General features: G+C 43.9%; 1 protein-coding gene across 1 annotated transcript in view; it reads right to left on the bottom strand.

The window, feature by feature from the left end:
• LOC149430862 (echinoderm microtubule-associated protein-like 5) overlaps positions 1-25,745 on the bottom strand; it is a gene marked incomplete at its 5' end in the record, with an annotated part of 106,530 nt that overhangs the window by 5,382 nt on the left and 75,403 nt on the right. Inside the window, 10 exons of the mRNA XM_089665982.1 lie at positions 2,200-2,303; positions 3,571-3,733; positions 4,603-4,775; positions 5,579-5,767; positions 6,618-6,732; positions 8,857-9,014; positions 13,281-13,489; positions 17,903-18,076; positions 21,439-21,459; positions 25,543-25,641. Of these exons, the coding sequence (XP_089522108.1) occupies positions 2,200-2,303; positions 3,571-3,733; positions 4,603-4,775; positions 5,579-5,767; positions 6,618-6,732; positions 8,857-9,014; positions 13,281-13,489; positions 17,903-18,076; positions 21,439-21,459; positions 25,543-25,641 (1,405 nt within the window). The remainder of the gene's footprint in view (positions 1-2,199; positions 2,304-3,570; positions 3,734-4,602; positions 4,776-5,578; positions 5,768-6,617; positions 6,733-8,856; positions 9,015-13,280; positions 13,490-17,902; positions 18,077-21,438; positions 21,460-25,542; positions 25,642-25,745) is intronic.

Raw genomic sequence — 25,745 nt, 5'->3', positions numbered from 1 at the left:
ATAATTAATTATAATGCAATTGACTAAATTAAATAAAATTGATGATGTGAAATAAATAAATTCAAATTATATAGACATAATATTGGAATTAATCAAATCAGGTAAACAAAAAACCTCCATGCATAGTGGTATTTATGTGCAAAACATGTGTGTGCAAAAATGCAAAAATTGCACAGAACAGTTGTATGAAAAATTAAAAAATATATAATAAAAAACAATGAACAAATTAATATAAAGAAATAATAAATGATAATAGAACTGTGCAAATAATATGGTGTGCTCACCTCACTTATACAGCCTAAAATAGTGATTAGAGTTATATACTAATTGTCCTTAGCTTAGATGACATATAATCGTCCCGATCTGTATATACAAATGTATGGAAAATATATTGCTGTTGAGGTAGACTGTAATGTTACTTTCCTTCCACTAGATGGCCTCCCAATTTCTTCTGGGTTATGAGGGCTGGATAGATAGATATAGATATCTCCCCTCGTCCTGTTAGGGTCTATCTCCTATCTCCTCTTCTTCCCTTTTGCTCCTCCAATTTAGGCCATGAAAAGAAAGATTCCCACATAGTGCTTTATCCTTTATAAAAGGTTTTCATATGTCTCCAGAAAAATGCAAACTCACATTCCACAGAGCAATACAGAGCGTTTTTTCAATGTGTGCCCTCGCACAATGACAGTACTCGCCGCTGAAATTGGGGTCGTGACGTCAGAGCCCCTCCCCTACGCGTTACGCCACAGGGTCACGTGGCTTCCTCAGGGGGAACGCGTAGGGGAGGGGCTCTGAAGTCACGACGCCACTTTCAGCGAAACGGCGAGTACTGTCATTGTGCGAGGGCACACATTGAAAAAACGCTCTGTATTGCTATGTGGAATGTGAGTTTGCATTTTTCTGGAGACATATGAAAACCTTTTATAAAGGATAAAGCACTATGTGGGAATCTTTCTTTTCATGGCCTAAATTGGAGGAGCAAAAGGGAAGAAGAGGAGATAGGAGATAGACCCTAACAGGACGAGGGGAGATATCTATATCTATCTATCCAGCCCTCATAACCCAGAAGAAATTGGGAGGCCATCTAGTGTAAGGAAAGTAACATTACAGTCTACCTCAACAGCAATATATTTTCCATACATTTGTATATACAGATCGGGACGATTATATGTCATCTAAGCTAAGGACAATTAGTATATAACTCTAATCACTATTTTAGGCTGTATAAGTGAGGTGAGCACACCATATTATTTGCACAGTTCTATTATCATTTATTATTTCTTTATATTAATTCGTTCATTGTTTTTTATTATATATTTTTTCATTTTTCATACAACTGTTCTGTGCAATTTTTGCATTTTTGCACACACGTGTTTTGCACATAAATACCACTATGCATGGAGGTTTTTTGTTTACCTGATTTGATTAATTCCAATATTATGTCTATATAATTTGAATTTATTTGTTTTTTCACATCATCAATTTTATTAATTTAGTCAATTGCATTATAATTAATTATAGCACAAGGAGTGTTTTAAATTTAAATTACATCACCATGAATTAATATTTATTTAGATTTATTTATTTTATTTATATATATTATATATTACTAAATACTTTTGAGGAGCGCGACACATTTAATATTTTATTTTGCCTATTCTTACACAGCATTATGAGTATGTGTTTTTGTGTTGATGCACCATCACATTTGTAGGAGTTAATTATTTATAAGTATCTTTATATCACCATAGTAGCTCACAAGTACACATTATTATAAAATTTCCATTATGGAATATAGATCCTCCAGTGGAGTTCCCCCCAAGGCAGGGGAAAGAAGCCACCCCCATTTATCCTAATAGACTGATTCTTAGTCCATAGCGACCATCTGGATATCTCACACCAACTGTATCTGAATTCCTGTGTTCTTCCATGGCCTAAAGACAAAGGTTTTATGGGAAGTACAAAAATAGTATATTTTTATATTCCAGGAAACCCATCCTGAGAAATTCCATGCAGTCATCGCTGGAGAACATGTAGAGGAGATTGCTGCAGAAGATCAACAAAGGATGACCAGGATCTTTCTGAAAACAAATGCCAGTTGTTTATGATACACAGTGCACAGAGTCAACTACATTTCACCCAGGTGGGGTTTACATTTACTATAATGGAACACAGTTCATCTTCTCTCTTATTACTCACCTGGTCCAGGTAGCCCAGGTGATGCGGTCAATCACAGCTTGTTCCGTGAGGAGTTTTCCTGAAGGCACTTCATAGACCAGCCTCTTGTAACACCCGGTGGAGACCTACACAGGATGCAGCATTACACAGTATTCCACACACTCCTAATATTTTGTGGAAAGCCTTCCCAGAGGAATGGAGGCTGTTATAGCCACAAAGGGGCAACTCCATATTAGATGCCATGGTTTTGGAATGGGATGTTCTACAAGCTCGTAAAAGGTGCAATGCTTGGGAGTGCACTAAGTTTAGGCCATATGGTGCACATACTCACTAAATATTCACCCCCAGCCCGCGCCCCCCCCCCCTCCCCGACTTCTTCATCACGACCAACAACGCCACCATGAGTCCCACCCCGCAAGCCAGAGTACTAGGTGTCATTCTAGACTCCAATCTGTCCTTCCAGCCCCAGGTCCAATCGCTGACAGACTCATGTAGACTTCACCTCCGCAACATCTCCAAAATACGTCCGTTCCTAACCCCGGAAACCACTAAGCAACTTATTCACTCCCTTAGCATACCACGACTTGACTACTGCAACTCCCTCCTCACTGGCCTACCTCACCACAGGCTATCCCCGCTTCAGTCTATCCTGAATACTGCGGCCAGACTCATCCACCTTACTAACCGCTCCGTATCCGCCACCCCCCCTCTGCCAATCCCTCCACTGGCTTCCGATTGCCCAACAGATACAATTCAAAATGCTAACACTGACGTATAAAGCTGTTCATAACACTGCCCCAAACTACATCACCGATCTGGTATCCAAATACCACCAAAAACGTACTCTCTGCTCCTCACAAGACCTCCTACTCTCTAGTTCCCTGGTCTCCTCCTCCCATGCCCATCTCCAGGACTTCTCCAGGGCTTCCCCCATCCTTTGGAACTCCCTACCCCTATCACCTACTCTCACCTTTAGGCACACCCTGAAAACCCATCTCTTCAGGGAAGCCTACCCCGCCCTCAGCTAACTGCCGATCTCCTCCACTCTTCCTACCACTCAATCCCCCACAGCTATTTCCTCCTGTACCACTATCCCCTCCCTCCTAGATTGTAAACTCCAAGGAGCAGGGCCCTCAAACCCCTCGTGTATTGAATTGTATTGTTACTGTACTGTCTCGTGTATTGTCTCCCATTATAATGTACAGCGCTGAGCAAACTGTTGGCACTATATAAATCCTGCATAATAGTAATAATTCACTATTCTTCTCTTTAAAGTCTAATAATCAGTAGAAAGCAATGTTTTGGCCATGCTTATGAAACTGGTCACATGATCTAACAGTGATGATAAAGTGGCAGTTCACATGGGAGAGGCCCGCAGATGACTTCTCATACCTGAACATAGCGGCTGTCTGCGGAGAAGTCGATCTGCAGCACAAAGCTGGGAATGTCTTTGCAGTAGCTGATTCGGTTCAGCGAGGGTCCGATGGTGAGGTCATAAAAATCAACCGCGTTCTCACTGGAACCCACCGCCAAGTAGTGTGAGTCTGGGCTAAATCTGTACAGAACGCATGCAATGGTCAGCACACGAGATTATCGTAACAACCCAATCGTTCACAAATGCAACCTTTTAACTTTAGCTTGAAGAGCTGTCATGGCCAATGTTTTATTTACATTCAGGCTGTCTGCAGTCTGCACTGATCAACAGTTCATTGTAGTGGTCAGCTACCTTTTTGCTTCTATGTGTTCAGTGCCAGAAGCCATCAATGATTTTTATTCTGCTCTGTACTCATGTAATCACTGAAAAAAACAGATCGTAAACTGCTGAAAGAAGCTTGTCCCTGCATTCGTTCTGCCTTGAGTTTCACATTAACACCAAATAAAACAAAAGTCAGTGACTCAGAGAAGGGGAGACCAACAGGCTAAGATTGTCAACCAAAGGAAAAAAATCCATAAGTGACCAGAATTCAAAAGTCCACTTTACAATGGCTGCAGCTCCTCTGGCAGTAATGGGTAACCTCTGTACATTGTAAAACAATAAAAAAAAAGAAAAGGGCACCACCTTCTAAGTGTAGATTTTTACGAAACATGTAAGGAAAGGATTAAAATGCACTCACATATATAGGAGGATAAAGGCACATCAAAACATCCTCAAAGCAACACCCGGCCACTCTCCTGCCGAACTCTGCAGTTGCTTGAAGTGCCTATATCTTCCTATATGTGGGAGTTCATTTGAACCCTTTCTTTACACGGTTATTGATTTAAATGATGAAAAATTAGAACTGTTTATTTTTTCTATCTAGGCTTCTGTGTGCTGCATTGTTCATGGCCAGCAGCCTCCATCAGGTCAGTTTGGTTCTGTACAGCTACGGGCTCTTTGCCTGTGCAGACCCTTAACGGTAGCCCTTAGCAGTCAATGTTCCTCACCTGATGTCCTGAATGGCAGACCTCCGATCTCTCTTCTTGCCCCAGATCTTTAGGGAGGCCACAACTAAAATTATAAACTCTCCGTTCTTCATGCCAATGGCCACCATGTCACCCTCAGGGCTGTAGCACACGGAACGTGCAGAGTGACCCAGGTTCACCTTGTTTAGCATCTTCTGTGGGGAACACAAAACACAAATCAAATTACCAAATCTTTACCAACACAAAACCAGCACGCAACATGTATTCCTGGCCAATGCGCCTATCCTAAACTCAACCAAAAACATACCCTCTGCACTCCTTTCCTTCACATATTGCCTGCTCTAAAACCATAGTCACTTTTGTGGAATCGGCCTCCCTTTAAGAAGGAAGGGTGTAGACCGTTACAGCCTCAAAGTCAGGGCTCTCTGCAGGCCACTTGGCTTCTTCCACACCAAACTGGTCATACCATGTCTTTATGGAGCTGGCTTTGTACAAAGGGGTACAATAATGCCAGAACAGAAAAGGGTCTTCACAAAACTCTTATCACAAGGTTGGATTTGGGCTTTGTGTGATGTAAGAGTATTTTTCACTGGAAACACCCAACTCATCTGGAGGGGATCCACATACTTATTGGCCATAAAGTGTACCTATGATTCTATTGGGCTTGGTATTTGTAGGTATCAGTAGGAGCCAAACCTTTCTACCACCTTCAAGACTGAAAAAGGTGAATGGCTGAAAACACACAAAGGTCTAGCAACCTCAAAATTAACCCTTTCTGTTGGCTTTGATGCTTCATCACTAGCTCCTTCCCAATGGATGGCTCACTAAGGAGAGCACTGACAGTACAGCTAGTATAGGAAATATAAAAAAGAGGAGTACTGGGTGCGCTGTTCTCCCAATGATCATCGTGTGCTCTCATTTCCAACATTTGAAGTTTTAGGCGAATACCAACACAGACCAACTTATACAAGTTACATGAAAGTTGTGTCATCTCTACCTTATCCACTATGTCCCACAGCCGTACAGTGCCATCCTCCGCAGCAGACAGGAAGAAGTCCCGGGTTGGATGGGTGGCTAGTCCCCAGATGGGCCCTTCCATGTGACCATTGATGAGAATGTTACAAGCTGCGTTCTTCTCCCCCACCTCGATAATTTCTGCATTACGTGTACCAACCAGGATCTTCCCCTGTGTACAGGAAGCAAAGATGCAGACTTTTTATGCCATAATACAATCTATTTCAGTTGTACAATATAGATAATATATCAGTGATGGAATAATCCTCTATAAAGTCCAGCTCTGTTCACACCTGGAAATGGGGTTGCCAGGATAAGTCACCAATAAGTCCTTACATTGTAGAGATCTGATGTCGCCAAGATGAAAGGACAAAATATTCTGCAGTTATATAGAACTATGTTATTAAAGCTTCATCAATACCAGATAGGTCTAGCAGGTGACACTGGTGATGACATCTGTACAAACAGGGCCTTAGGAATGAGAATTCCTTCTTCACCAGAGATCCCCCTTTTAGTGGCTTAGACCAGTGGTTCTCAACCTTCTGGGGACTAGAAACCAGTAAATTCTTTCAAAACAATACATGCCCCAACAGTAAAAATACATTTTACACTCACACAATAAAAGTATGGGAATGCCAAGAATCTATTAAAATGTGGGAAAGTTCTGGATGGGACTGGGTACCACTATGGAGGCAAGGAGGGGGTTGTGAATCAGGCTGGGGGGGGGGGCAATGTGGGAGGCTGGGCAGCACTGTGGGAGGCGGAGGGTCACTGTGGAGGCTGAGGGCTCTCAGGGGACCAGGAAGCAGCATGGGCCACTATGGGAGTTTGGAGGCACTATGGGAGGTTAAGGGATCTGCAGCTGGATAAAGGCCTAGGAGAAGGGAGGCTGCAGCATGGCAGTGGGCCACGGCCCAATGGTTGAGAACCACTGACACAGACATATTTTTTTTACAATCTCTGTGTAAATTTGGTGTAATACTTTGCACAAAATAGTATATTTTATTTTGCCAAGCACTTACCTTGCCTCTGCACACTGATCTAACACAGTCGGTCGTTTGGCCAGTCTCCAGTCTGAAAGCACGACACCTCTTGAGCTCCTGATCCCACAACTTCACTGCCCCACCTTCCTTGGACCTTGGAAAATGATGTTAGACTTGGAAATGGTAATGTATAACATCCCATAGCAACCAACTACCCATTAGCTTCATTATACTAACTGTTCCAAGCTGGTAAAAACAAACACGTTATTGGTTATTGAAGGGGAACTTTACTCTGCTGCGCTCTGAATCCTGCTTTCAGATAAGCCTACTTAGCTCCACATGAATAGGCCTCGAGGGCCACTTTATTAGGTATGCCTAACCATGTTGCTGCAACTTGATACCTAATGCAAGAAGACATGCAAAAAGCTTTATTGTTCAAAAAGATGCATGGTCCAAAGAGAATTTGACTGTGCATTGATTGTTGGTGGATGTAACAACTGAGATCTACACACTACTATCTATGGAGTTTACAGAGTATGGTACAAAAACAAAACATCCACGGAAGATGAAAACACTTTGTAACTGGTCAGAGGAGAAGGGTTGGACTGGTTCAGGCTTAGAGGAGTCCATTGGTACTCCATTACCTCTCAGAAAAACACACAGAAGACCATCTCTGAACACCCAACCTTGAACAGGATGGACCACAGCAGAAGACAACCACCTTGGGCTCCTCTCCTGGCAACTACCAGCAGGAAATAAAGTTATGGTGGGCAACGGATCACCAAAACTTGATGATCTGGTAGCTGTGTGATAGCGAAGGACCAATGAAAGTGGAAGTTGGTTCTCCTCATGGGAGGCGAGATGATGATACAAGTGTGTATGGACTCGGTTCTAGTCCTAGGCTGCTAACCCTTTGATCACTATACTCAAATCACTCAACAGGCAATCACCTCCCGCTTGTGTGGTTAGGAGCCCCTAATACAAATGTTCATGTCTTCTCCTTTTTTGGTTACAAGCATCATATATAGCCAGTACATTTTGGGGGAAAGCACTCCCCCTTTCTTAAGGGCTTGAACAATGAATAGTTTGCATAAGGAACCAAACTGAGTACTCTAGAACAGTCTTCCCCAACCTTTTTTCATTTACTGCACCCTTTAAATGTATGCAAAATCTCAAAGTACCCCTGACGTAAATGTTACTTACCATCAATGGGAAATCACATCAGAAGCCTGCTTTCCATCAGAAGTCCTCCCATCACATCAGAGTCCTCCCCCAGTCACATCAGAGCCCCCATCATGTCAGCAGTATCACCCCCATCATGGAATTCTCTCATCACATAAGAAGCCTCACCCTTCCAATCAGAGGCCCCCCATACATCAGAGTCACCCCTATCCATGCCCCTCATCACAGAGTGTCCTCTTCCCTTCAGAACCCTACCTTACTCCAGCAAAAGGCGGAAGGCAGATCAGGGCTCCAGAGTATTCGGGGCTGAATGCTGCCTGCCCTGAATCAGCATCATGCGTTGCCATGGTGCAGACAAGACACTGTACAGGATGTACGCATGGTCCAGGTCCTAGAGCTTCATTGGTTGTTATGGTGCTGGTGGCTGGTCGCACCATGGCAGCACATGTTGCTGATCCAGGGCAAACTGCATCCCATATTCACAGCACCCAAGGGCAACCCAAGTGGAACCTTGGTTGAGGAATGCTGCTCCAGCAAGTCTGCGCTAGGGCTGGATTAGTGCTAGTGGGTCCTGATAGCTTTTGCCAGTTAACATTGACATCTGCCCAGGCTTTCTACTAAACCATTCCAAACCATTGTTCAAGCCTTGAAGTAGGGTAAGCCCTTTCCACCCTGAAATATATTGGCTGTATCTATTGTGCTTAATCAATAAATGCTTTAAAAGAATTTCAAGTGAATGTTTGTACTAGAAGCTCCCAACCAGACACCTAAAACTTGATGACTGGAGGAACTCTGTTCGGTCTAAAAGAAATCTCAGTTCCTTGAAGAGACCTGCAGATGGTTGTCCAGAATTCAGCGTTCAAACACATGGGATGAGGTGGACCCTCGATGTGTGGCCGGCAGGAACTCTCTGAGGTTATCAAATCAGAAGACTTTAGAAGGAACATTTCCTGCACCTAGTTAGATTCATACATCAGGAATTCAACTTGTTGTAAAAGCAAAAGCAGATCAAACCAGCTACTAGGTGAACCCAATAAGGCGGCCACCAAGTGCATCTCCCCAGAGCTGCTAGTATCATTTAAGCCAAGGAACTTACGGTCTCTCCTTCCCACCAGTGACAATGAGGCCGTCCCTCAGCGTGGTGTACATGGTAAACACGGGACCGTTATGAGCTTTGGCCACAATGCGGGACAGAATGTGGTCCTTCCAAACACAGACGTCCCCGCTAATCGTTCCCGTAAATGTCAAATTCCCCTGTAAGAGAAAGGAAGAGATTCCAGAATGTGCCTCCCCGATAGAGCCATCTGTGCATGGCATCCGACGGAAACCTTGCTGTGTCATTGTAAACCTGAATCTGGCCAATTTAAAAAAAATGACCACGTGCTTATAATTGAGATTCTTAAACCAAACTCTGGGAAATGTAAAAAATTAGATTGCACCCGTACTGCATTACTTGTTTAGGTCTAGGGTACATAGAAAAGAAGAACTACTTACCTAATCCTCCCCTCCTCCCCGCTGCTAGACCGGTCACGCAACGTCTTCTCCCCTAACGCTCCAGCGGTCTAAGGTCCTGACGTCATCAAGACCAATGTAGGGTCCATAGTCCTGCAATGGATGTGATGACGTCGAGGCACAACCCAGTGCTGGAGGATGGGGGAGTGCCATCAACTGGGGGAGCACATGATCACAGTTACATAGGATCAAGTAAGTTACAGTGCATAAACTTCCTCAAAAACACACACTCACCTGTTCCAGGATCCAGCAATGTCCTCACCTGGACCTGGCTCTTTGTCCTGCGTTCGGATCCAGGATCCGGCACCTTAACTGTGGGCAGCCAACTGTGACTCCTTGCATCTTCATAGCCAGCTGCCCACTGCACATGTGCGAGACACGCTGAGCCCCGTGACTGGTCCCACAATCTCCTGGGATCTCCCATATGAGACAAGAAGCTTTGGGGGAAGGGCACTTCCGTGTCATTCGCCTAGACGACCGAAGCAGAAGTGGGTATCTTATTTTGACAAATACCTGCCCCCCTCCAAAAAACGCTCCATATGGGAGATAGAGAAATAGCAGAACTTCTCATTTTGGGTGAAGTTCAGCTTTCAAGTGATTCTAAAGGTTGTAATTATACAAAAAAAAATTAAAAAGTCATACATGGGTCAAATTCTGAACAAATTTTCTTTCAAAAATTGTAACTAAGAATTTTTGTTTGAATTCCGTGCCATTAGTAGTCCGCAGAGTCTTCCAATTTCTGTGCTGCCGTCGAATTTGAGTAATTGGGCATGTTGGAAATTTTTTCAAAAAATGAATGAATTTCTAATCAATGATGGGAGAATCGTGGCAGAAAAATAATCGAAAAAGAAATGAGCGTGAGCTGTGACCTTGAAAGAAAAGATTGCCGGCCACTAAAATTCTTTTCTTTAGTAACATGAGGGCTTGGTTGGTTGAATTTCGGAATCAATGGCACCACCATTACAAAATGCACAAAATTTCCTAAGGAAAATTAATTCAGGAATCGACTCGTGTATGGCCTGCATTACCTGCTCTGCGCAATGATTTTGCACACAGCAGCCCTGATCCTCCTCTTTTAGGGTTCCACACCAGCAGTCCTGGCTTCTTTCCCCAGCCACGTGCCCCCAATATTAAACCTCTTGCTATGGGGGCACTCGAGCAGGCTCACTCCCGAGCCGCGCTCCTGTAAAAGGTTTATTCAAACACAGAGCGAGGCGAGGCTCCACCCCTGCTCTCTCCCCCATTGGCTCACTGGCTGTACTTGACAGCTTCTGGAGTCAATGGATCGCACTGCTGTGAGAGCCAATAAGGAGAGAGAGACCTGGGAGAGCCTCAGCTCTCATGCACATCGCTGGATCGAGATGGGGCTCAGGAGGTAAGTATAAGGGGGGCTGAGAGGGGAGCTGCACACAGAAGGTTTTTTTTACCTTAAAGCAGAGCTCCACCCAAAGACCACTCCACCCCCTCTTCTTTAGTTAATGCCAATTTTTTTTTTTGGGGGGGGGGGTGAGAGCGGGTACCTGGTTTGGACAGGAACCCACTTCCACTTTGACTACCTAGGCGGGCAGAAGTTCTCCTTCCCCACAGTCTTCTGGGACACGTGACAAGTCCCAGAAGACTGCGGGACCATTCACAAAGTGCAGCACGGATAGTGCATGTGCAGCGGGCACTCAGCTGTGAAGCCGCAAGCCATCACAGCCAGGTGCCCACAGTGGCGATGCCGGTGCCGGGGACAGCACAGCGATGTAAAGAACGGCTTGGGTGAGCACATCGCTGGATCCCGGGAAAGATAGGTGTCCTTTATTAAAAGTCAGCCACTAAAGGATTTGTAGCAGATGACTTTTAGGCCTCAGGATGTAAAAATTAAAAGAAAAAGAAAAAAGTCTCCTAGAAGACGTCCTCCTTTTTGCAGAAAAAACGCTGACGCTTGTAAAAGTATCTACAAGCGTGTTGGCGCATTTATAGGCCTCAAGCACTTGGGCGTTAATTCAATTCATTGGCCAGAATGATCATTTATTCTGAAATAAATTGAATAACTCAAGCGCTAACTATGGGGAAATAAGAACAAAAAATTACAATTAAATACTGTACCCACTAGTGCACACAACCCATGTCTCAGTGGGGCAAATAATAATAATGAAATAAAAAAAAAATGATATTTGTACATACACACACAATATATATATGCAATATAAACAATATTGATATACATATATATATATATATATATATATATTAATTTTTCAATTTTAATATTAATATTTTTTCTATTTTTTCTTCTAATATATATATATATATATATATATATATATATATACATACATACACACACACACACACACACCACACAAAAAATAAAGAATATTTTTAAGTATGAATCAAACAAGTCATTAAAACATCAAGTTCAAGCAATAAAGTGTTCATTCAGTGAACCCTCCTCTGAATAACAAAATATATGTGCATCTGTCATCAATTCCCGTGCAAAGACCTCCTCCACCATATATCTGCTCACCTCACACAGTGTGACGCACATTATACAATGTTACGGTCTAACTGCACTTTTGGTCCCATATGGACTCAGAAGATCAGCTTGCTGAATGAAGGCTCTAAAGTAATCTCCCTCCTGATAAGCATCTTTGTATCAGCCGTATTCCTCATTAAAAAGAACTCAACATAGTGCTTTATCCTTTTATTCATCAAATAAACATAAGAAATACTCACGTTCCGGAGGTCTATTTTGCACCAGGTATGATGAAGATCCAGTGATGTGCTGATTAGACACTAGATGGCAGTATCATCTCAGCAGCAGAGTCCTGCACATGCTCAAACCAGACACCATCTGTATAGTAATGCAAGGCAAAGCACGGGCACCCTCAATGAATGCTATTGTCTGCTGTAATGTCGTTCCAAGAGCCGTTTGTAGAGTACTACAAGTAGCTATCCTGATGAATGGCAACGTCGTGACGTCATCCGCACACTCCTCACTGACGCGTTTCATCACTAGTCACGTGACTTTATCAAGGGGATACCTCGTACCCTAGTTGGGCTCCTCAGTTCACATATTCCATTGGTACTAATGTTTTTGCATTGCAATTTTGATGCGTAGTCCTTCATGCTTATAGTATCTGTTTACATCCCCTGCATGGTGGTGTTTCCTATGTACCTGTGCTGCATATACATTAGACCTTGTGTCATTGTCTTTGCAGCACAATCATATTCATGGCCGGTCATGACATCTTTCTTTTGTAATAATTTTTTGTTTTAGGTCTATTCCTTTGGTATTGTCTCATTTTGTGGTGATGGCTAACTGTAGTATTTACCTTAATGTCTAAATATGTGCAAAATTTGCAATAAAGCATAATTTTTGATAATTTTTGGGTATCACTTTCTGTCCTTTATGTAAGCGCTTTTTCTTGTGAATTTCTTTTCACATCCCCCCTTTTCTGATACCTCGTACCCCCTCTATCAAGGGGATACCTCATATCCCCTTGATAAAGTCACGTGACTAGTGATGAAACGCATCAGCGAGGAGTGTGCAGATGACGTCACAACGTTGCCATTCATCAGGATAGCAGCTTGTAGTACTCTACAAACGGCTCTTGGAACGACATTACAACAAGCAATAGCATTCACAAAGTGGCCCCGTGCTTTGCCTTGCATTACAATACGGATGGGGTCTGGTTTGAGCATGTGCAGGACTCTGCTGCTCAGATGATACTGCCATCTAGTGTCTAATCAGCACATCACAGGATCTTCATCATACCTGATGCAAAATAGACCTCTGGAACGTGAGTGTATTTCTTATGTTTTATTGATGAATAAAATTGTACAGCACACAATCATGCTTGCACAAAGTCACGCCAAAGTCGCACTGTAAAGGCGCAATGAAAATTGCACAATTTTGAAGTCCCACACGTGTGAATGGAGCCTTAAGTAACTCCCATCTGAGTGTTATATCTAGAACATGATGGCGCAGAGCTGTATATTTGTCCAAGAACAGGTACTCACCGCGCCGAACGCCACGGCCAACATGGTCTGCATGCGGGCATCCTCGATGGAGCTCAGCATCCCCTTCTTACTCAGCAGCGCTCTCCCCGCCAAGGTCCAGAACCGTACATGCTTCACCCCTACCGACACAAACTGGGTGTCCGAGTCCGGCCGGAACTCTGCCACAAAGATTCGCTGGTTGTGGCCAACTTTGCTGGCAATTTTGGCACCTGCGGAGGATCGTGGAAACAGAATGGGCACAGCAGCTTTTAGGAGCGGTTCACACTATAGAAACGCAGTCCAGATATGTTCCGGATGTGCATTTTTGATGCGTTTGACGCATTCCAGTTCATTTTTTGCCCTCTCTTTTTCTTCAATTTAAATAGGGACATGAGCGTTATGGTGTGTTTTTGATGTGTTTTGGTGCATTCCAGTGCGTTCCAGTGCATGTTTAATGCATTTTACCACGTTCCAGTACAGTTCTGTGCAGAAAAAATGCAGCCGGCCCTAAAAGTGTTAATAAACCAAGGACCCTGTATATCCCTGTATATCCGCTCTCCCGGGACCCCGCATTCACTATATCCGCTCTCCCCGGACCCTGCATTCACTATATCCGCTCTCCCCGGACCCCGCATTCACTATATCCGCTCTCCCCGGACCCTGCATTCACTATATCCGCTCTCCCCGGACCCTGCATTTACTATATCCGCTCTCCCCGAACCCCGCATTCACTATATCCGCTCTCCCCGGACCCCGCATTCACTATATCCGCTCTCCCTGGACCCCTCATTCACTATATCCGGTCTCCGTAGACCCTGCATTCACTATATCCGCTCTCCCCGGACCCTGCATTCACTATATCCGCTCTCCGTAGACCCTGCATTCACTATATCCGCTCTCCCCGGACCCTGCATTCACTATATCCGGTCTCCCCGGACCCTGCATTCACTATATCCGGTCTCCCCGGACCCTGCATTCACTATATCCGCTCTCCCCGGACCCCGCATTCACTATATCCGCTCTCCCTGGACCCCTCATTCACTATATCCGGTCTCCGTAGACCCTGCATTCACTATATCCCCTCTCCTCGGACCCTGCATTTACTATATCTGCTCTCCGTAGACCCTGCATTCACTATATCCGCTCTCCCCGGACCCTGCATTCACTATATCCGGTCTCCCTGGACCCTGCATTCACTATATCCGGTCTCCCCGGACCCTGCATTCACTATATCTGGTCTCCCGGACCCTGCATTCACTATATCGCTCTCCCCGGACCCTGCATTCACTATATCCGCTCTCCCTGGACCCTGCATTCTCTATATCTGGTCTCCCCGGACCCCGCATTCACTATATCTGGTCTCCCCGGACCCTGCATTCACTATATCTGGTCTCCCCGGACCCTGCATTCACTATATCTGCTCCCGCTGGACCCTGCAATCACTATATCAGCTCTCCCCGGACCCTGCATTCACTATATCCGCTCTCCCCGGACCCTGCATTCTCTATATCTGATCTCCCCGTACCCTGCATTCACTATATCTGGTCTCCCAGGACCCTGCATTCACTATATCTGCTCCCGCTGGACCCTGCAATCACTATATCCGCTCTCCCCGGACCCTGCATTCACTATATCCGATCTCCCCGGACCCAGCATTCACTATATCTGGTCTCCCTGGACCCTGCATTCACTATATCTGGTCTCCCACAGTACACAGAACATGGAAATGTAATTATTTTAGTAAATATAAACTGCTAAATACCTTTTCTCATCAGCAGTGTATAGCGGTCTAGTGACTTCTATCTGTGTCCAGCAGAGCACTGGTTATAGCTTGTAGAAGGGGTTTGCTCTAGGAGGATACAGAACCCCTGACCTCTACCTGGACAGTGGTAATTGGTCCTGTGCTGATCACATGCACTCCCCCAAGAAAAAAAAAACCTCTCTAGCAATACACACCAAACTGAGCATGTGCAGCTTGCCCCCAAGGCTCTGTACTATCTGCAGATGGATTGGTGACAGTAGAAGAAGAGGAGGATCAGAGAAGACAGGATCAAACAGCCTTTTGACACATTGCAGAGGATTAACCCCTTAGGTTCCACAGTGAGTATAACAAGCATGTGTTACTACATCTACAGACTGATGTTACTGGTGCGGGTTTAGTATCACTAAGTGCGAGTCATATATAAATCTATATGTGTGGGGTGTTTGTGTGTATGGAGAGGTCTTTCTGGTTGGTGTGTGTACCTGAGCACGCCAACGGGGATCTGTCATGAAAAGAATACATGGACTGCAGTTGCTGACCTGGTGCCAATCGTCATGTTTTTTTCCTGCGGTTTCAATGCATCCGAGGGCTAAAACATGCGCATGAATGCCACAACACACAGCGATGAACCTGCTCCATGGGCCCTGTGTTGCATTGCCATTCATTGCATTGCATAGTACAGCCCATACACAAGGCAAGGTTCACACCTATGCAGTTTGCGTTTGACCCGTTTCTGCATTGCGTTTTGCATTGCGTTTTTGATGCTTTTTTTTTCTTGTTGCTAGGCAGATTTAACCACTTGCCTACCAGGCAATTTTCAGCTTTCAGCGCTGCAACACTGTACCCATATGAAATTGTTATCCTTTTTTTCACACAAATAGAGCTTTCTTTTGGTGGTATTTCCTCGCCGCTGGGCATTTTATTTTTTGCACTATAAACAAAAAAAGAGCACAAAATTTGAAAAAAAAAAAACTTTTTTCTTTGTTTCTATTATAAATTTTTTCAAATAGGTAATTTTTCTCCTTCACTGATGTGTGTTGATGAGGCTTCACTGATAGGCACTGATAGGCAGCAATGATGAGCACTAATAGGCAGCACTGATGGGCACTGATAGGCAGCACTGATGATACTGCACTGATATGCAACAATGATGGGCACTGATGTGTGGCACTCACTGACAGCACTGACTACCAGCACTGCTGGGCACTGACTGGCGGCATTGCTGGGCACTGATGGATAGCACTGCTGGGCAGCACTGATGGGTGGCACAGCTGGGCACAGGTGGGTGGCACTACTAGGCACTGATGGGCACAGGTGGGTGGCACTGATGGGCACTGATGGGCACAGGTGGGTGGCACTGCTGGGCACTTTTGGGCGGCACTGGTGAGTGGCACTGCTGGGTATTGATCATCAGGGCACTGATGATGGGTGCCTTACGTCCTCTGACAATTGCCGGTTATCAGTAGTACTTTCCTCACGCTGTGACAGTGTGAAGAAAGTGCAGCCGATAACTGGGGAATTTCTGGCCTGGGACCTGGTGATCGGCATCTGTAGCCGCCAATGACAGCGTGAGTAGGGCAGTGTGCACACCCGCCCCCTACCCAGAAATTCAAATCACGTATATATACACATGATTTTGCGCAGCCCTACCGCCCTGTAGCAGTATTTCTGCTGTAGGGTGGTGGGGAGACTTAATTTGCATGACCCCTTCTGTTTCTGTCAAGGAATGATGTTATTAATTTAAAAAAATAAATAAATCAAAAACAGCCTTTGGTCTACAGACTAAAAACAAATAATATTAATAAACGGTTTTACTGGTCATACACATATACATTTGCAATCCAATAGTTATTATTTTTGGCAATGGTGGATTTCTGCTGTTTCCTGCCCCCTCCAGACTGTTTCTTTGAGTAAGAGGAAAGTGAAGCCTCTATCAATCAAGATGTATTATCTCAATCCATTTAGCTGGCTAGTGGACATGGAGGCGGAAGTGGGCTGTCATTTAACACTGTGTATACGCCCACATGTGTGACTCTATAATCGCATGGGCTGGTCAGATGTTATGCTCAGCATGGAAACTCCATGAAAACTGAGCATGTGCAGAGCTGCCAACACTGCTCTGCAAAATCCCCAATTGCATTGGGGACATGGACAGGAGGGGGAGATACAGAACAGGAGGATCAACTAGTTTTTTTGCAGAATACTGAAAATGAGTCCCATAGTGACTGAGTGAGTATGAACAGCGTGTGATACACCATTTATTGATCGTTGTTTATGATGTGGGTTTAATGACACTTTGAGGTTGAGGGAGTGGCCTTTCATTTGCCAATGTGTATACGCCCACATGTGTGACTCTATAGTCACATGGGCGTCTCAGATGTTATCGGGAGGAAATGCTCAGCATAGAAACTCCATGAAAACTGAGCATGTGCAGAGCTGCCAACACTGCTCTGCAAAATCCCCAACTGCCTTGGGGACATGGATAGGAGGGGGAGATAGAGAACAGCAGGATCAACCAGGTTTTTGTTGGCAGAATACAGGAAATGAATCCCGTAGTGACTGAGTGAGTATGAACAGCGTGCAATACGCCATTTACTGATCGCTTTTTATGATGTGGGTTTAATGACACTTAACTGAAGTGTACAAAATCTGAAGCAGCTGGGCATGGCAGCCAATCAGCTTCTAACTTTAGCTTGTTCAGCTTTGACAATAAAACCTGGAAGCGGATTGGTTTCTGTGCACCAGATTTTGCATTCTCCAGTTTTAATCAATTAACCCATTTGAGTCTAAATGTAACTGAATGCGTCTGAATGTAAATGACTACATTTAGAAATGTGGCCCCGAGTTGTCAGGTTTGTTCCCCACCTCATCGATCTGTTACCTTCCTGCCATTTCCAGATGGTGATGGTGTGTTCCGGGTCCAGCCCAACAGACAGCAGCAACTTCCCAGTGGCGCTGAAACTAACCGAGCACACCCCCTTAGAATGGTAGCAGCGCATTACCGAGAGAGTCTGCTTGCTCATGGCGTCCCATACGTGTATCGAGGGGGCCGATGCTGCATGAGAAAGAATGTTATTTAGCACAATCATCACCATGTAACAACATTTATCTGAAAACAGATTCCAATGGGAGGCTGATTGCCACTAGCTGCTAGCAAGCTTCAGCACTTCTTGATGGTTGTTCAAAGCCTGCTGAAGCCTGCTAGCAGCTTTCTTAAAGTGGCAATCAGCCTCCCATTGGGATCTGTGTTCAGCATTTACAGTTGCAAGAAAAAGTATGTGAACCCCTTGGGATTACGTGGAGTTTTGCATGAATTGGGCATAAAATGTGCTCTGAACGTCATCTAAGTCACGACAATAGAAGAACACAGTCTGCTGAACATAATACTACACAAACATTAGATGTTGCCATGGTTTAATTGCACATAACATGTAAACATTCACAGTGCAGGGAGGAAAAAGTATGTGAGGCCCTAGCTTAATGACTTCTCCCAGAGCTAATTGGAGCCAAGAGTGAGCCAACTTTGACTCCAGTCAGTGTGAGGATATTGGATGTGTTGCTGACAGCTGTCCTGCCCTTAAAAAACACACACCTGTTTTGGGTTTACTGGTTTCAAGAAGCACTGTCTGATGTGAACCATGCCTCACAGAAAAGAGCTCTCAGAAGACCTACGATCAATTGTTGACTTGCATGAAGCTGGAAAGGGTTACAAAAGTATCTCCAAAAGCCTTGATGTTCATGTGTCCACGGTAAGACAGACTGTCTACAAATGGAGAAAGTTTAGCACTGTTGCTACTCTCCCTAGGCATGGTCGTCCTGTAAAAATGACTGCAAGAGCACAGCGCAGAATGCTGCATGAGGTAAAGAAGAATCCCAGAGTGTCAGCTAAAGACCTACAGAAATCTCTGGCACATGCTAACATTTTTGTTGACACATCTACAATAAGGAAAACATTAAACAAGAATGGAGTACATGGGAGGACACCACGGAGGAAGCCATTGCTGTCCAAAAAGAATATTGCAGCACGTTTGAAGTTTGCAAAAGAGCACCTGGATGTTCCACAGCACTACTGGCAAAATATACTGTGGACAGATGAAACCAAGATTGAGTTGTTTGGGAAGAACACACAACACTATGTGTGGAGAAAAAAAGGCACAGCACACCAACATCAAAACCTCATCCCCACTGTGAAACATGGTGGAGGGAGCATCATGGTTTGGGGCTGCTTTGCTGCCTCAGGGCCTGGACGGATTGTTGTCATTGATGGGAAAATGAATTCCAGAGTTTATCAAGACATTTTGCAGGAAAATGTACGACCATCTGTCCGCCAACTGAAGCTCCGCAGAGGATGGGTGATGCAACAGGACAATGACCCAAAGCATACAAGTAATTCAACAAAACAATGGCTGCAACAGCACAGAATACGCCTTCTGGAGTGGCCCAGTCAGAGTCCTGACCTCAACCCGATTGAAATGCTGTGGCATGACCTTAAGAGAGCGATTCACACCAGACATCCCAAGAATATTGCTACACTGAAACAGTTTTGTGAAGAGGAGTGGTCCAAAATGACTCCAGATCGTTGTGCAGGTCTGATCTGCAACTACAGGAAACGTTTGGTTGAGGTTATTGCTGCAAAAGGAGAGTCAACCAGTTATTAAGTCCAAAGGTTCACATACTTTTTCCTCCCTGCACTGTAAATGTTTACATGTTATGTGCAATTAAACCATGGCAACATTTAATGTTTGTGTAGTATTATGTTCAGCAGACTGTGTTCTTCTATTGTTGTGACTTAGATGACGTTCAGAGCACATTTTATACCCAATTCATGCAAAACTCTACGTAATCCCAAGGGGTTCACATACTTTTTCTTGCAACTGTACATACTGGAGCTAAATGGTACTCTAAAAGCTTCAGCAAAGCTTGAGAGCTCTGCAAATGTTTTGTCAAAGCTTGCTGTTCACACTGCTCTTATACAAGCTGAAGCCCGTGTGAAACAGGCCTAAATCTCATAAAATCTTTAACATTTGAATATTATTTCAAGTCATTTTCAATGTTTGCAAATCAGAATTTTAGGTTCCAATAGTCACTGCTGATCCTGATGGTCATGATGGTCCTTTTTCAGGCACTTCTTGTTATAAGGTGACAACGCTCTGTCCCCGTCTTCCACTGGTGCTCCTGTGTTGTCACCCTGTCACATGGGCTTCCAATGGCGACTACAGGAGGCATGCATCAGTAAAACAACTCCATACAGTCATTGCTAGATGCATGTAGACAGGACGTGGCCACAAAGAGGCTTCAGAAGATTAGCAGAACTGAGATCTACCAAAGGCGGCACAAAATGCAGTGCAGATCCACATGGAAGAAAAATATATTTTAAAAATATTCTTCCCAAATATATTGGCATATATTTTAAATACTACAATTTTGGCCATATTCAATATATTTCAAAATATATATATATATATACACACACATATACACACTGCATGTTGAAATAATTTTTTTTTATATATTACTAAATATATGAAAAATAATTTAAAAAATATATATATATTTTATACCATTTTAACATATTTTTACATAGATTTGTACATGCATTCCAAAAATGTAGATTAAATGTATTTTTAAAGACATACAGTATATTTGTAAAATGTATTTTAAAAGATATTTCAAATATATGTAAATATATTCAGGAAGAATATTTTAAAAATATATTTAAAATATATATTTTTCTTCCATGTGGGGAATACCTGCATTCTGGGCATCTCCGAACGCATAGGGACCTAACTGCAAACAGCACTTGGAACAGCGTCCAACCGCAACATATTTCAGCCTGCCATAGACTTTGACATGCTGTAGACAGGGGCGAAGCTCCTGTCCCAACAGGGTATGAAAAAATGCCGGGATTGGTGGCACAGGGGTTAGACGCCCAGTATGCATGTGACTAAACGGGAAAAAAAACAGAAAAATTTACAGATATGAAAGAAGAGCAAAAAAAAAAAAAAGGTATCTCTGTCACCATGAATGAAGAAAATGCTACATCCAAGGAGTCTCTTCTTACCCAATGCCTAGGCAGCCCCTCGATCACATGGTCTCTGGCTACAGCACGTACATTTAATGCCTGGTCATACCGGTGCGATTTCAGGTGTGATTTGGGAATTGAAATCACCTAGCGGCTATAACGTGGTATTTTCCTGAAATGTCCCAAACAGGAAGGTACCGTATTTTGGCCACTAGTTGGAGCTGACCATCATAGAAAATATACATATAAAAGGGTACAGGGATTATTTGTGCACATTTTTTTTTTAATAAAGAGACCTCCAAAAGTCAATAAGAACTTTTACACTGAGATCAATTTGAATATTTAAAGAGCATTTTAAAAAATTGCAATTACCAATGTTATAAATTCATACTCACCAGACATATCAGCGGCATCACCTGAAATAATGAAAAACACAACATATTACTACTATTATTATTTTTTTAATTGAATATGTTTTACAGCAATTAAAAAAACGAAGTCTCTGTATATATATACAGTCATGGCCGAAATTGTTGGCACCCTTGATATTTTTCCTGAAAATCAAGTATTTCACACAAAAAAGGTATTGCATTAACACATGTTTTGCTATACACATGTTTATTCCCTTTGTATGTATTGGAACAAATATAAAACAGAGGCAGAAAAGCAAATATGACATAATGTCACACAAAACCCCAAAAATGGGCTGGACAAAAGTATTGGCACCCTTAACTTAATATTTGGTTGCACACCCTTTGGAAAACATAACTGAAATCAGTCGCTTCCTATAACCATCAATAAGCTTCTGACACCTCTCACCCGGAATTTTGGACCACTCTTCCTTTGCAAACAGCTCCAGGTCTCTCTTATTGGAAGGACACCTTTTCCCAACAGCAATTTTAAGATCTCTCCACAGGTGTTCAATGGGATTTAGATCTGGGCTCATTGCTGGCCACTTCAGAACTCTCCAGCGCTTCTTTGCCATCCATTTCTGAGTGCTTTTTGACGTATGTTTGGGGTCATTGTCCTGCTGGAAGACCCAGGATCTTGGACGCAAACCCAGCTTTCTGACACTGGGCCCTACAGTGCGACCCAAAATCCTTTGGTAATCCTCAGATTTCATGATGCCTTGCACACAGTCAAGGCACCCAGTGCCAGAGGCAGCAAAACAACCCCAAAACATCATTGAACCTCCACCATATTTTACCGTAGGTACTGTGTTTTGTTCTTTGTAGGCCTCATTCCGTTTTCGGTAAACAGTAGAATGATGTGCTTTACCGAAAAGCTCTATCTTGGTCTCATCTGTCCACAAGACGTTTTCCCAGAAGGCTTTTGGCTTACTCAAGTACATTTTGGCAAACTGTAGTCTTGCTTTTTTATGTCTCTGTGTCAGCAGTGGGGTCCTCCTGGGTCTCCTGCCATAGCGTTTCATTTCATTTAAATGTCGACGGATAGTTCGCGCTGACACTGATGCTCCCTGAGCCTGCAGGACAGCTTGAATGTCTTTGGAACATGTTTGGGGCTGCTTATCCACCATCCGGACTATTCTGCGTTGCAATCTTTCATCAATTTTCCTCATCCGTCCACGACCAGGGAGATTAGCTACAGTGCCATGGGTTGCAAACTTCTTGATAATGTTGCGCACTGTGGACAAAGGCAAATCTAGTTCTCTGGAGATGGACTTGTAACCTTGAGATTGTTGATATTTTGCCACAATTTTGGTTCTCAGGTCCTCAGACAGTTCTCGTCTCCTCTTTCTGTTGTCCATGCTTAGTGTGGCACAGACAGACACACAATGCAAAGGTTAAGTGAACGTCTCTCCTTTTTATCTGCTTTCAGGTGTGATTTCTATATTGCCCACACCTGTTACTTGCCCCAGGTGAGTTTACAGGAGCATCACATGCTTGTAACATTCTTATTTATCCGCAGTTGTGAAAGGGTGCCAATACTTTTGTCCAGCCCATTTTTGGAGGTTTGTGTGACATTATGTCGAATTTGCTTTCTTTCCTCCCTTTTTTTGTTTTGTCCCAATACACACAAAGGGAATAAACATGTGTATAGCAAAACATGTGTTAATGCAATACGTTTCGTGAGAAATACATGATTTCCTGGAGAAATATCAAGGGTGCCAACAATTTCGGCCATGACTGTATATACACACACACACACACACTCACACACACACACTACTGTATATTGCCAAAAGTAATGGCACATGACCTTTAATGGCCCCCCAGTCTTAGTCCGTAGGGTCCAATATTGAGTTGGCCCCGCCCTTTGCAGCTATAACAGCTTCAACTCTTCTGGGAAGGCCGTCCACAAGGTTTAGGAGGGTGTCTATGGGAAGGTTGGACCATTCTTCCAGAAGCACATTTGTCAGGTCAGGCACGGATGTCGGGGGAGGAGGCCTGGCTCACAGTCTCCGCTCTAATTCATCCCAAAGGTGTTCTCTCAGGTTGAGGTCAGGACTCTGTGCAGGCCAGTCAAGTTCCTCCACCCCAAACTGGCTCCTCCATGTCTTTATGGACCTTGCTTTGTGCACTGGTATGCAGTCATGTTGGAACAGGAAGGGGCCATCCCCAAACTCTTCCCACAAAGTTGGGAGCATGAAATTGTCCAAAATGTCTTGGTATGCTGACGCCTTAAGAGTTCCCTTCACTGGAACTAGGGGGCCAAGCCCAACCCCTGAAAAACAACCCCACACCATAATCCCCCCTCTACCAAACTTTACACTTGGCACAATGCAGTCAGGCAAGTATCGTTCTCCTGGCAACTGCCAAACCCAGACACATCCATCAGATTGCCAGATAGAGATGCATGATTAGTCACTCCAGAGAACACGTCTCCACTGCTCTAGAGTCCAGTGGCGGCGTGCTTTACACCACGGCATCCAATGCTTTGCATTGCACTTGGTGATGTAAGGCTTGGATGCAGCTGCTCGGCCATGAAAACCCATTCCATGAAGCTCTCTACGCCCTGTTGTTGTGCTCATCTGAAGGCCACACCAAGTTTGGAGGTCTTTAGCTATTGACTCTGCAGACAGTTGGCGACTTCTGCGCACTGTGCACTTCAGCATGCACTGACCCCGCTCTGTCATGTGACGTGGCCTACCACTTGGGGGCTGAGTTGCTGTTGTTCCCAGTTGCTTCCACTTTGTTATAATCCCACTAACAGTTGAGCGTGGAATATTTAGTAGCCAGGAAATGTCCCGGATGGACTTATTGCACAGGTGGCCACCTATCACGGGACCACGCTTGGAGTCACTGAGCTCCTGAGAGTGACCCATTCTTTCACCAATGTTTGTAGAAGCAGTCTGCATGCCTAGGGGCTTGATTGTATACACCTGTGTCCATGGAGGGGATTGGAACACCTGAATCACATGATTGGGAGGGCGTGGCCAATACTTTTGGCAATATAGTGTGTGTATATATATATCTTAATAATAATTTTCAGTCTTTTATAGCTCAAAAAATAAAAAACCCGGTGGTAATCAAATACCACCAAAAGAAAGCTCTATTTATATGAAATAAGATATAAATTTAATTGGTGTACAGTGTTGTATGACCGCGCAATTACCCGTTAAATCAGTGCAGCACAGTATAGCAAAAAATGGCCTGGTCATGAAGGGGATGGGGGGTAAATCTTTCAGAGAGCAAGTGGTTAAAAAAAAAAAAAAAAGGTATTTATAATGTTTTGTTTTTATTTTGTTTTTGTTTTTTTAATCTATACAAAAATGTTTTGCCTTTCATCCCTATTTTAAACTGAATGGATTGTTTTACCAGGTGAGGGCTTACATATACTGAATGAGGAAGAACAAACTGAGGGCGCACAGGCCTAGTGCATTGCCATAAAAAGTGTTTATTAAGAAATAAAATAGGTGTTGTACTCACAAACGACAATATAGTCAAGGCACATCATAGAAGAACAGCTGGGTCAACACCGCACTGAGTAACAGTCCGCAATAGGGAGTTTAGACATCCAATAGACATCCAGAGCTTGTTGGCTCTGAGGAAGAGGCAAGTCCTCGAAACGCGTCAGTCTATTGGATGTCTACACTCCCCATTGCGGACTGTTACTCAGCGCGGTGTTGACCAACCTGTTCTTTTATGATGTGCCTTGACTTTATTGTTGTTTGTAAGTACAACACATACTTTATTTCTTATTAAACACTTTTTCTGGTAATGCACTAGGCCTGTGCGCCCTCAGTTTGTTCTTTCCCCATTCAGTATATTTGGATTCCCCCGGTCTATTTGAGGGCAGCAAGGTGTGCATGTTCCAGGACATTCCTTATGTGGTTGTAGCCTGCATCGAGTCCATCCCCAAGCGCAGGAGCATTTGTGTTTGAGGGCTTACATATACTTCAAACTCATAGCTACAGATGTGACAATAGTTAACGATTTGCCAACTTTGATCCCCCCTTCCCACCAATCCTCCATATATCCCCCCTCTGGCACCGGGTGCTCTGCTCAGGTTAGACTGATCTGTATGTACAAACATACCTACTTGGCCAGTTGCCACAATGTTGGTGAACTTTGGGTGTTGGTTCACGGTGAGGCACAAGATGTCATCTGTGTGTTCTTGGTAAAAACTCTGCGATCCTGCAATGAGAAAGACCCTATTTTTAAAGGCTGACTCCACCTTAAGCCAACATTATGGCTGAGCTCCATCGGTCTTAACAGAACTCCCAGCTGGATCAGACTAA

Source organism: Staurois parvus, unplaced genomic scaffold (genome assembly GCF_062004578.1).
Source record: "Staurois parvus isolate SC_StPar_1 unplaced genomic scaffold, SC_StPar_1.0 ptg002452l, whole genome shotgun sequence".
NCBI classification, from domain to species: domain Eukaryota; kingdom Metazoa; phylum Chordata; class Amphibia; order Anura; family Ranidae; genus Staurois; species Staurois parvus.
This window is presented reverse-complemented; position numbering and strand designations above follow the sequence as displayed.